The sequence below is a fragment of the Exophiala mesophila genome (assembly GCF_000836275.1).
Source record: "Exophiala mesophila strain CBS 40295 unplaced genomic scaffold supercont1.2, whole genome shotgun sequence".
Classification (NCBI taxonomy): Eukaryota; Fungi; Ascomycota; class Eurotiomycetes; order Chaetothyriales; family Herpotrichiellaceae; genus Exophiala; species Exophiala mesophila.
The window spans coordinates 4,001,492-4,014,122 of NW_015622505.1; the positions used below are offsets into that span (position 1 = coordinate 4,001,492).

The window sequence follows — 12,631 nt, forward strand, 5'->3', positions numbered from 1 at the left end:
GGAGTAGAGCTCTCCTGACCTCATAGACGAGTAGACCGTCAAATCCATAACAACTGGGTCGGTTTTGTACTAGACGGTTTACAGTTCCTCGCTACGGCATCACATGTCTTAAATGGGTGTAATCATGGAGTTAAAGCGAACTACCTTACCCAAGTACCAACGTGCTGGGTCTGTCAAACTGTGAACCAACGTGGCCGCCCTGTGCCGCCGCTCGGCTTGACTTGTCCATTCAAGGCCCGAGTTCGCTGGAGAAATTCTTGACCGACCTCAACTGTGATTATCCCAAGGGTCCTCAAGCTGCATACCAAGGTCGCGCCTGACAGATATGACATCCATACCACCATCCACGCCTCTCAAACTTGTTCTTCAGCCCCCACCAACTCAGTATGTACAATAAGTGTAGAGAGTGTTATGTACGGCTATCTTCATATTCAACATTCTGCAGTGTTGCACTCTCCTGAATTATCATCATCATCATAGGTAGCTGATTGTAGACGCATTACGAACCATGGCAAATCCACACCCGTGGTGCGATTACCATGCGATGTGCCCCTCAGGCTCCACCGAGCTGTGTTCACTGGGGATCATCAGACTTCAACCTTACAAGCCACCCACTCTCCCTCTCCCCTTTTGAACGCCTTGTCTGAATATTCAGCGTCGGTCTCCACCGATACCACTCCCACCATCCCTTTCTCGTCGTCTAACTCTACCTTTTCGCCTTGGTTACACAGGGGACAACGAATAAGAAAAGTCCAGCGGAGATCCTCTACGCCAAATCGACAACTCCCCTAGGATAAACCACTTGTGGGTAGGGTTTATGTGTCATTCCCATTGGCCTAGATGGAGGCTGGTAAGAATCATAGCTGGCACGAGTCTCGGAGAATACTCAGTCCCTGGATAGGCTTTTAGTTCAGAACCTCCAGCTCTTTTTCCTTTGAGGATGCTTCCTTCTTTCCTTCAAGAACTTTGTACTGAGGCCAGGTCGCGGTGCTCGTGCTAGCAACATGTCGTCGTTGTACTCAGGGACCTACAACCATGCTGCCAACGCACACTCGCCTCTCAATCGAATGTCACAGTACTTTGATGGAACAATCAACAACCACGCCCATGGAACGTTCTTCTTCGCATCACATTCGGCCTCACCCGGAGACTCTCCCTCGGACAGAGAGAGTCATCTAGCTGTCGACTTGGATCTCGACTCACTCTTTCGGAAGCTGGACAGATATACCGCAGAAATGGAAGAGGTGGCCGTGAGGTTCGACCGGGAGGGGGGAAGCTCCGATTCCAATGTCAGGACTCGCAGCAGATCGTCTTCACTCGACTTCGACCCCCTGTATGCCCATGTTTTTCGACCTTCCTTCACTCAAGGAGTTGCAGGAGATTCCGGAACGCCGCAATCACAGACCACGCCAGCGACAGACGACAGTGTTGAACACACATCACATGATCAAAGCACGTGGCGGCGAAATAATGGCCGAAGTGACGAGAACAAGCTTGATTCAGAGACAACCGACAGCCTCAGCCAACAATCCCCTGGTGTCAGCCCATCCACAAAGCAACCACCGTTGACAGACCCCAAACTTCACTTGTCTCTTCCCAAGAAGACACAGCGCCCAAACAGAGGGAATACGATGCCAGGACTGGCAGCCCCCAGATATCCTTCTGACGTACAGAGAAGGTTTTATGAAGAACTGGAATATTCAGACGTGGATGATGACGAGCCAGGGCCTTCGCTTCGAACCTCATGGGGACACCCACCACGTTCCTCAAGTATGCCGAATGTCACGGGGGGCTCCAAAGGGCCAAAGTCTCCAGCTTTACAGGATAGTACCCTCCCCTCCGAATCTGTGAATAAAAGAAATCCCTTTAGACAGGCTGGGTTTTGGTCGATGCCCACTTTCGACGATGAGCCACTGCCTCCAGTTCCCCACTTATCACACGCAGGCTCGATCGCAACGTTGGCCACGAGTCCTCCTACTACACCTCAATTGCTTTACTCACCGAAAGAAGAGCAACCCAGAAGGGAGCTGGAAAGCTTTGCCGTCGTGGACAACGACGGCGCTGAGACACTGGACTCGAGGTATAAGAGAAGAGCACCTCCAGTGCTTACTCTGGATTACGCCGACGACAATGTGGACTTGAAAGGCCCTGGACAAGTTCAATCCCATCTGATGAGGCCAAAAGCCGCTACCGACGCACCGAAGAGTGGGCGTCTACGACGGTCCAGGAGCATCTTGAACCTATTTCAAAGAAAATGCCCGGTGGAGAAGGTGATTGACCTGTATATCGAAGATGAACCGGAGGCAAAGTCCACTCGTTCGCTTTCACGATGGGCTACACTCTCGAGGAGACAATCCCCTACGAGGGCTAAGCGGCCGACAATTCCAGGCCCCGCCTCTGCGAATCCTCACTCTAAAAAGCTCTCCTTCGGCTGAATCAGCGGGAGTGGGTGGGCTCAAATTCGGCGACCAAGGCAGCAAAAGCGTTGAGGCCAGTGTCTTCTGCCGATGGAGAGTCAAGCTCTCGATCTAGCAGTCGCATTGCGTGGGCAAGTTGTCGTTTTTGGGACGCGGCTGAGTTGTTGTGATGGTCTTGGCTTGGCCTGGAAAACTTGTCACCACGTTCTCGGTGGTTTCCTAGTGGACCAGACGGAGGCTCATCAGAGATCCTCTTCAAGCTCGACCTCAATGTAGGATACTGTGCGAGTAATTGCTGGAGCCTGGGATCTTGAGACAAAGATTCGATAGACCGCGACCGTAGTTCCTGGGTCTGAACGTTGTCTGAAGCGAGTGCCCTTGGGGGTTCTGGTGCATCATGTTGATTACACGCTTCCTTGTGGGCCTTGAAGCATGGCAGGGAGCAGCTGAATGCACATGTTAGCATGGTGGAATGAAATACGAAGAATAATGAAGATGCTTGACGTACCTTGCTGCACGGCAGCCTGGGCAACGATATTTTGTGCTTTCACCTTTGCAAATAACGCAAAGAGCAGACGACATCTGCCTTGAGTTGGTAAATTGACCTAGACAATTATTGTTATTCGGTCATGCCATACCCCAAGACTTCCTTTTTTTTGGATTGCTGGAAATTCGCGGGCTTGACGACGGATGATTGATTTACGGTGTACATTGGTGCTGTGGGCTTCGACGCCAAACTGGCCAATCTTGGACGAGACACTGCTGACAAAACCACCAATAGTCACGTGGCAAATTTCTCGCCCTTTGCGTCATAATTGTATTACTATTGATCCCTCCAAGATTTGCTGCTTCTTGCCATCACGAACCCATTACTATCTCTCATTGTTACAACACTTTGAATGCGAATATACCACTCGAGCATGCGTACTCCACTTCCGCTATCAGCCCTACGGGCGATCACCCCAAAGGGTGCAGCCCATCCAGTGACCCAAGCTTGCCGCTCGGCCACCGTCGGCGGCATTCGTCAAGCATCATCCCATGTACCTGTGATCACCGCATCGCACGCTCGACGGCGGCCCCGCCTCCAATCATCGAGACGAAGTCTCCCTTTACCGAGCTCACTGTCTCGGACAATATACATACAGACGCAGTCAACGCCCAATCCGTCGGCACTCAAGTTTCTTCCAAACCACAATGTCCTCCCGCAAGGGTTTCCTTCTACGTTCCTCGAGTACACTTCGCCTCGGGCGACTCTAGCGGCGCCACACCCTTCGCCCCTTGCTGCCAGATTGCTGGATGTGGACGGTGTGTCTTCGGTGTTTTACGGACCTGATTTCATTACCGTGACTAAGGCAGAGGACGTCAACTGGGCCCATATCAAACCTGAGGTGTTTAGCCTGATCACTGAGGCGATATCGTCGGGAGAAGAGATTGTAAACACTTCAGATAAGACGGCATCGGCCGAGGGTCAAGATGGAGCGGGAGAAGACAGCCTTGCCCCGAACGATGACGATAGCGAGGTGGTGGCCATGATCAAGGAGCTGCTAGAAACACGAATCAGACCAGCCATCCAAGAAGATGGTGGCGATATCGACTATCGTGGTTTTGAAAATGGTATCGTCAGCCTTAAGCTACGAGGGGCATGTCGGACATGTGACTCGAGCACCGTCACGTTGAAGAACGGGATCGAGTCGATGCTAATGCACTACGTATGTCACGACCCGTTGATCCCCAGCTTATTCTCCGGTGTGCTAATTCACAACAGATCGAAGAAGTCAAGGGGGTCAATCAAGTCCTAGACGAGGAAGAGGAAATCGCAATGAAGGAGTTTGCCCGTTTTGAGGAGAAGTTACGACAACAAAAGGGTCCAGATGCAGCGCCGTCAACGGTAGGCAAAGGCAGCTTGGACTTTGTAGAATGATTGGCAATTAGCGGGGACGCTGATTGCTGGGCGTTGCATGTGCTTGATCTGCACCAGGCTCACGCATACCAAGACATCAGAGCAACGGGATTTCCCTGGTCTGAGATGGAGGCATCCATAAAAGGGATGCCGTGAAAAACGATTGCATGCAATCAATTGACCACAGCGGAGCCAGGAGCGAGCTGCAAACGAGTGTTGAGCCGTTTGCCCAGCCTGGACGCAGTAGAGTTTACAATGGGTCGTGGCAGGAAGAGGTGCCGCTCGATCGTGATCAAGCAGTCCGTTAGATAGCCCAAGGTGACAAGTGACGGTGCAGGTAGAGTTTGTGTCAGGTTTAGGGAGGGAGGGAGGAATGCATGCCATGACCAAGCACTGTATCTTGATGGCCAGATGGGTTGAGGCAATGTGATTGGGTTACCATTGGGGCGGGCCTGTACACATACTCCGTAGACTCACAGATGTCAAACCGGCTACAGATGGTCACATGGCATTGAAAGTCAAAATCAATCAAGAATTAACTCTTGTGGGAGAGCAAGGATCAAAGACGAAGTCGAAGTCCAGGTCGAGCAATGGCCAACAAGAGTTCCACAGTAGAATGTATGAACAAGGAGAGATCATGAATTGGTGCGCTCCTACTGGCTGTCAGTCAAGTCAGCCTCCGGATAGCATCACCGATGATGATGATCTCTAAGTAGTTGCTATACCTAGGTGGCGGGGCTTTATTGAGCAGATCAGTGAACTTCTTACCTCAGGTTATTCGGGCAGCTGTCGCTGTCAGAACAAAGGTGTCTTGTAGGAAAGTGTATGAATACGGCGAGCACCAGAGACAGCGGGGACCTGTCGTGGGTGTGTGCCTCCTCTCAGGGTTGTGTGCAACTTCAAGGTCATGGGCGAAAAAGTTGGATTCTTGCACTACCCAAATTAACCACCTAGTACCTACCTACCTAGTGTGACTTCTGCAACAGCGACTCATTAAGGACACAAATGGAAATTATCATGGGCAATCAATACGTCGAGGCATTTCCACGGATCAGCCCCTTGTACCAGACAGAGCCAGACCCAGTTCAGAGGTTTGACAGCGCCATGAGGATGATAACGGGCAGTACGGTTTGCATTTGATGCATTATTGTGTCATTTATACTTTGACTAACCATGAGAGTCCTTCCCCGCGTTTCGTTTGACATGTATGCTTATGCGTGCGCCTATCATTTCTATCATCCTATCATCCGTAGGTTCCCTGGCGTACCTGGGTCCCCTTGGTTCTTCGGGGACTTGGGGGCCGAGGGGCCTGGGGCCTGGTTATTTCAATTAGAGGCGGTTCCGGTACGATGGCAGCTGCAAAATTGGCCGCATTCCTGCAAGTTTGCGGCATGCCACGCTATTCAGACGCTGTCCGAGCATCTTGTGATTCTGCCTGCGTTCTTCTGGACTTAATAACTGCATTTGATTTTGGTAGTAATGGAGTGGTTTGCGAACTTCTCCCGCAGCTCTCCATGGTTCCTGCAAGCCCAACCATCTGGAGACGCCACCCACAATAGCCCTGTCCTTGTCCTGTCACTGAAGGACCAACATCATCTTCTCGATCCAGTTCACAAGATGGATTCTTTGATGACGCATATGGTGATGACGGCAGAGCTTCTTGGGCCCATATGTAGAGTTCAATGGACAGATTTCCCTCGATTCGTTCGTTCGTCGAAGCTCTCAACACGGGGTGCAATGCCCCCACCTTCAATCGTGATGAACCCGTACCCATGTCATGCACTGGCAGTGGCGGATGCTTGCCCCTCTCGTGCTGTCTCTGTCTCTTCAACCTCATCTGCCTCTCTCAGGCCCTGATACCCTGTGCACGGGTACGACAGTCATTGGGCTATAATCATCCCTAAAGATCAGCTCAGCCAATCTAATCATCTTTTCCACACACGGCACCTGATCATGGCCCCGTCCTAAAAGTATGTTTGTGTGCTGTCCTGGCCGTTCCTGGGCACTCACCCGGCCTCGACCAAGTGTGCACCAAGCCCAACCTGTCCAAGCGCGGGCCATTCTTGTAAGCCCTGTGGCCCGGTCCCAAGCCCCCGAAGACCCTCACAACCTCCAGAGATGGACCGTTGACCCCTCTTCATAATTGCCAGCTCACTACTCCGTAGGTAGCCACCTGGAGATCGGGGGGCAATGTTGCCATGCGCCGTGGTTGGATGTTACCTCTAACAGTCCACAGTTCCAAACGAGAAACGAGCTCTCGAGTCCTTCTCTTCTTCAACCATCCAGTTCATCCAGGTTTTCACCCCTCTCGTCCTCTTTCTTTACTGTGGCGGTCGTTTCCTCGATATCCTCGTACCTTGCTGCACTGTTGTTGGGGTGCGCACCCTCATCTTAATCGATTGATCCGCAGTCGCCACCTTGCAGCCATTCTTCCAGACCCTTTCTATGTGCGGTCCAAAACCTACTTGATCACTGCCCCAGCTCCAGACAATAGCACAGTGGCCCTTTATTGGGGCTGCACATCATCCCACCAAGCCGCCTTTCCCGTCACGCCAATTCTAATCATCGCCCCGCTTGGACCACCATCCTCGAGTCCTCTTCACATCTCGCCCAACTCCTGCTCCGGTCGCGTGAGTGACTAGCAAAAAAGCCTGTTCTGCGAATCTGGGGTAGCCGCCATACCTAGCCTACCACCTGACGCATCTTCATTCACTCACTCGTTGCCTCCGCTTTTGCCTTCTTACCTCACCCTTTCGGATCTCTCCGCCCTATTTCGCTTTTTCACCACTCGACACCTCGGCCAGGCACACTTTGTCCTTCCTTTCATCTCATCTCACCCGCTACATCACCGCGACAAACACACTGGGTTTTCATCACTCCTCCTTTTCTCAATCTGACGGTCACATCGTATACTCTCCCATTTCTCCTCACATTACCGCCGACGACCACCGGCGCAATTGGTATCTTAACTTTACACATCAACCTTTTCGAGCGTCTGCTTGGCTCAGGAACAGAGGCTGGCTTTAGTGAGCGCATTGCTTTCACGGTTGATCTTTTGACATCACTGCTCGTTGGGGTTGTCCCTGATGCCCTGGAATGGTGAGTAGGACTGTCGACCAAATCGCTATTGTTTTGACTTTCTGTGAGTTGTGTCCCTCGTCGTTCTGCCAAACCTCAGACAGCCACGGTCACGTTACTGATTTAGAATCACGCTGTTCATACAAAGCCATAATTCATTGCACTCTCTAACCACTCCCTTAGATCTCAAAGGCTGTCCAGCTTCGTGACATTGAAGGTGGACTAAGCCAAGATGAGCCAAAACCCAGCAAAGTCGAGCCTTCCGACTCGTAGTCCCATGCCAGCCTTTGGGACATTCAACGCTCATCAGGCGCCCGCATCTCTCTTGCTCGAGAAGTCGAACCCTGGTCTGCGTAGATCTACTCCTGATTCGGAAGCCCTCGCTTCTTCTGATGATGAAGTCGAGCATCCCAAACCCACCGCCTCGTCCAACGTCAAAACCGCTAGACCCGCTCGTCGAACTTCTTGGTTGACTGACACATCCTCATACAACCCAAACCGAAAGCCGTCAATCACGGGGCCATACAGTCCATCCGGCTCACACCCTGGAACCCCAGGATCTGAAATTTCTCCATGGACTAACCTCAATGCCTCAAATCCCCCAGGCTGGCCAAATCCAGCTCTGCCAACGCCATACACTGCATGGAACATCTGGGGCCAAGATTCTCGGAAAGATCCACCGTTAAGGCTCCAAGAGGTTTTGCCCTCGAATGGCGACAATGGCATCCCATTCACGATTCCCTTGCAGCCCACCCCCAAGACCTACCGATCACAATCTTATTCAGTTGGACAGCTTGACACCACCAACGCACCCAATCCGGCCAACCCCTTGTCGACCTCGACAGAAGCCACGCGGACAAGACTTGCAGGCCAAAATCCCGCACTCACTCGGCGCATCTCGCGGACAAGTGGTCTAGCAGGGAATGACCCGCTGGGCTTGGGTCGTTTGCGAGAAGATGAGAATGAGGAAGATGCCAGAGCCTCGTCATCTTCCATTGCTCAGGATCAAGCTCGGATGATAGAGATGCTAGAAAAGGAAAATGCCAAGCTCAGGCACGCTGCGCAACGCGAGAGGACTTCATCCGCAACAGTCCCAGGTCAGGCCGTGGGATTTCGCCAGTCCAGACTTCAAGGACCCTTGTTAGAAGAGACTGAAGATGCAATTGATGACCCAGATGACTTTTCCAGACTTAGCGGATACAGCCGTGAGGGTGTTTCTCGACGCATGAGCGAAAATATCGGTCACTTCGCCGAGAGACCATCTGGATCATCCCTCGAGAATCGCCAACTAGATGGAGCGAGAAGAGCACAATGGCAAACTTCGCTAGGATTTGGACCCATCCCGGAAGCTCCTCAAAGCCGCCGTCATTCGTTTGCGGATGTTCCAACCCGACATGGATCATTCAGCTCGACTGGTGAGATAGTTGCGTGGCCCAATTTGACAAAAGAAATCGCTAACAGATCAGGACGCGAGGATGATGCGACAACATATGAAAGTGGTTCCCAGGAGATTTCCCAAGGTGATGACCGTGAGTCGGCCCTGTCTTTGATGCTCCCCAGTGAAGGAAAATTGAATAATATGTACTTACGTGCTCGTCACTCTGCAGCAGCTTACTTCAACGCCACCGAATCCACCCGTCGAGCCGCGGACGCCCGAGTTCATCAAGCACATCCTGAGCCACAATCATTCACACAACAGCTGGGTGTCGGCGCTTTTCTTGAGCCCACCAGCCAGCCTCTCTTCATCGTGAACTTCAAATGCTGCCGATCTGATGTCTTCTACATCCAGGAGGGAACTGGTCTTCATGTCAATGTGGGAGACTTAGTCATTGTTGAAGCAGATCGCGGCACCGATCTAGGCACAGTTCAACATACTAATGTCAACTGGGAGGATGCCAGACGATACAAGGAGTATTATGCCGAGGAGCATTACAAGTGGCTGATGATGTTTTCTCTACAAAGCCGCAGCGGTGGGCCTAACGTGGTCAACCCAAATGGCATGCCTGGCCGTCCCGGTAGTGCTGTCGGCGGCATGGGTCCCCAGGGACATCAAGGACCTCATGACAGTGCTCATCCCGATTTGAAGCCCAAGATGATCAAGCGCCTTGCCCAGAACCATGAGATCCAGTCCTTGAAAGATAAGGAGGGCAATGAGGCAAAGGCCAAACGTGTTTGCCAGCAAAAGGTCGTGGACCATCGGTTGAACATGGAAATTCTCGATGCCGAATTCCAGATGTAAGTTTTGCGGCGGGGTTTCCAAGACGTGATACTAACGCGGCATAGGGATAGCAAAAAGCTCACATTCTATTACTTTGCTGATAATTACATCAACTTCAATCACCTCGTGACCGACCTATTCAAGATATACAAGACTAGGATATGGATGTCGGCCATCAACCCAGCCTCGTTCCAGACTCCCACGGCGTCTCTTGGCCTTACTCCAGCGTATGGAACACCATCCAACGACGAACGACATCGAAGACGGCAACCCCAACCACAGCCACCACAGCATCATCAATCCCAGCAACCGCAACATGGACATGTGCACGGTCAACAGCCTGTCACAACCCCGTTTGGGGATACCTTTGATGCCGATCGGACCTTCAACGGGCAATCTCAAGGAATGAGATCACCATATTTTGGCCAGTTCAACGACATGGGCGGCGGACATCAGCCACTCCAACCTGGAGTAACTTCGTTTGCGCCAGGTATGACGAGTCAGATGGACCCGTACCTTTCTTACTACAACCAACCATACCCAGCCTTGAACCCAAACGCTCCCAACTTTGCCACTAATCGACATGATTACCGCGGAAGAGGCACCAACCAAGGTGGCGACGTTAATTGGATGGGTCGCTTCCAAGGTCTCTCACTTGGCTCCTAGCCATCTTTTCTTTTCTCTCTTTCCAACACAGTTCTCTACCTTCTTCCAAGTAATCTCTCTTTCAGGACAAACTCATCACCGCCACTTCTGAAGTGACGCAGACCACCATTGTAGAAATCCTTTACACATTTTACACGGCCAAGAAACTTTACATGCATCGCATTCAGAACTAGAATTTGGGCAGAGGGCAAGACACGAACCAAAAAAGAAACGACACAGAAACATATTACATGGGTTGTGATGAGTTTGGCTTTCTGCCTATCACGCGGATGGGGAACTTTCGTTTACAACCGACTCAAGGTTGCATACTTGGGAGTCATTTCATGTTGAAGGTCATGGGTCAGGTGAAATTGGAAACCTTGAGGTCAATTAGTTGTTGCTTGCAGGGACAGAAGACATCGAACACATCCAGACTGAGGGAATGCTCTTGGGAATTGCAGGCCGATTTTCATAGCTTGGACACAGCGGACCGGACAGTTTTAGAATGGTACCAAAGAGAGAGAGGATGCGCGTTCCTTTACGATATTTGCTTGCTTGTCTTGTGCTTGGGGAGCTAAGACTCAAGCATGACGTTCTTTCTGCTGTACAATAATTGCAATCAAATGCCAACAGAGATGAGATGACCCCAACACACTCATGCATTTGTTTGCTTTGGTGGCCAGCATGAACAAGATGACTACTTAGATCGGCGCGGAGAAACGAGGTTCCGCAACTTGCCAGTGGGTGACGGCCTACTCCACACTTTTCTAATTGGTCAACACTAGTGCCACTGCTGCCAAGATTTGCACCTCACAGAGACCTGGCGCCAAGACTGCGCACACTTGCAACTTTTCGAATTCCTCCTAGCAAGTCGATTGATTTGATTGCGACCGCCATTCAGTCCCAATTCTTCCTCTCGACAACCACATTTTCCGTGAGGTGCAACAGTCAAGGTATGCAGCCGCTCATTTTTTCTCTCGTGTCGACATATCCAGACTAATTGCTATTTCAGATGGGTGCCCTCAAATACGTCGAAGAACTTCAAAAGAAGAAGCAATCCGATGTCCTTCGATTCCTTCTCCGAGTCCGCTGCTGGGAGGTGAGCTTCCCCGAAATACAATGAACATCACGATTAGGAGGACAAGAGGAGAGAAAGAGCTTGCATTTTTTACCTCTTGCTCTCTTCTTGTCGACCCTGGTCGTGATTTCGTGGCACCAAGAAAATATGCTTTTTTGTTTTTGAGGTGTCTTGCTATACACTCGTTGAACATTTGCTGAGAGTGCATCAATATAGCTCCGACAATTGAATGTCATCCACCGCGCATCTCGCCCCTCGAGACCCGACAAGGCCCGCCGTCTGGGTTACAAGGCCAAGCAGGGATATGTCATCTACCGTGTGCGTGTCCGACGTGGTGGCCGCAAGCGACCTGTGCCCAAGGGTGCCACTTATGGTAAGAGAACGACCTCTTTCCGCGGCAGACGACGATGGAAGTGTATCAAGAACCTCAGATCGTTAACTATTTTTTTTTCTGTTTGAACAGGCAAGCCCACCAACCAGGGTGTGAACCAACTCAAGTACCAGCGATCTCTCCGATCCACCGCTGAAGAACGTGTCGGTCGCCGCGCTGCCAATCTGCGTGTCCTCAACTCGTACTGGATCAACCAGGACTCGACCTACAAATACTTCGAAGTCATCTTGGTCGACCCTCAACACAAGGCCATTCGCCGTGATCCTCGGATCAACTGGATCGTCAATCCTGTGCACAAGGTAGGAACATTCACGCCGAGATTTAAGAGTACATTGACTGATTCATATTCTAGCACCGCGAATCTCGTGGCCTCACCGCTACCGGCAAGAAATCCCGTGGTTTGGGCAAGGGACACGGATACAACAAGACCACCGCTGGCCGAAGAAAGACCTGGAAGAGACACAACACTTTGTCGCTCTGGAGATACCGATAGATGCGATTGTGACGACGGTCATGGCAATGGTCGAAATGTGGTGGAAGAATTTTCTAGCCGCTGGCATGTTGCTAAGGCCGTCCTCAATCGTATTCGGTGGATGTGGATTCAATTATTACACATGATCAGCATTACCGCTATGAATTGCGCGCGGGAAAAGCGACTGGATGTTCGTCGTCTCGAAGACTTCATGGATATGAGACGGGGTTGTCGAATATATCAAAACCACTCGACATCATCGCTCAAGCTGGAGATGGTGTCTCATGATATCCCAAAACATGAAAATGCAAGCGAAGGTCTCTTACTGAGATCAAATATGGCACCCTTGACCTAACTACCTTCCACAACTTTTGTCCAATCTTTTTCAATGCCTGTGACCCCATGTTAATTGTCTTGAATGTGTATTGACTC

General features: G+C 51.2%; 5 protein-coding genes across 5 annotated transcripts; 4 read left to right on the plus strand and 1 right to left on the minus strand.

Moving 5' to 3' along the window:
- The first annotated feature begins 972 nt into the window (after nt 1–972).
- PV10_03226 (uncharacterized protein) lies at nt 973–2,921 on the plus strand. Its single transcript, XM_016367651.1, has one exon. It carries the CDS (start codon nt 1,005–1,007, stop codon nt 2,433–2,435), a length of 1,431 nt encoding a protein of 476 aa, XP_016227169.1. The 5' UTR covers nt 973–1,004; the 3' UTR covers nt 2,436–2,921.
- On the minus strand, nt 1,216–3,066 carry PV10_03227 (uncharacterized protein). The gene is made up of 2 exons (XM_016367652.1): nt 2,926–3,066; nt 1,216–2,863 (listed from the first exon to the last, which is right to left on the minus strand). Exons 1-2 carry the CDS (start codon nt 2,997–2,999, stop codon nt 2,437–2,439), a joined length of 501 nt encoding a protein of 166 aa, XP_016227170.1. The 5' UTR covers nt 3,000–3,066; the 3' UTR covers nt 1,216–2,436.
- A 210-nt stretch (nt 3,067–3,276) lies between these two features.
- On the plus strand, nt 3,277–4,875 carry PV10_03228 (uncharacterized protein). The gene is made up of 2 exons (XM_016367653.1): nt 3,277–4,126; nt 4,183–4,875. The coding sequence occupies exons 1-2, from the start codon at nt 3,317–3,319 to the stop codon at nt 4,336–4,338; spliced, it is 966 nt and encodes a 321-aa protein (XP_016227171.1). The 5' UTR covers nt 3,277–3,316; the 3' UTR covers nt 4,339–4,875.
- Nucleotides 4,876–6,609: 1,734 nt separating this feature from the next.
- PV10_03229 (uncharacterized protein) lies at nt 6,610–10,905 on the plus strand. Its single transcript, XM_016367654.1, has 5 exons — nt 6,610–7,459; nt 7,579–8,810; nt 8,862–8,924; nt 9,003–9,630; nt 9,679–10,905. Exons 2-5 carry the CDS (start codon nt 7,628–7,630, stop codon nt 10,277–10,279), a joined length of 2,475 nt encoding a protein of 824 aa, XP_016227172.1. The 5' UTR covers nt 6,610–7,459; nt 7,579–7,627; the 3' UTR covers nt 10,280–10,905.
- A 194-nt stretch (nt 10,906–11,099) lies between these two features.
- On the plus strand, nt 11,100–12,563 carry PV10_03230 (60S ribosomal protein L15). Its single transcript, XM_016367655.1, has 5 exons — nt 11,100–11,211; nt 11,271–11,357; nt 11,553–11,709; nt 11,800–12,026; nt 12,080–12,563. Exons 2-5 carry the CDS (start codon nt 11,271–11,273, stop codon nt 12,218–12,220), a joined length of 612 nt encoding a protein of 203 aa, XP_016227173.1. The 5' UTR covers nt 11,100–11,211; the 3' UTR covers nt 12,221–12,563.
- Nucleotides 12,564–12,631: the final 68 nt, after the last annotated feature.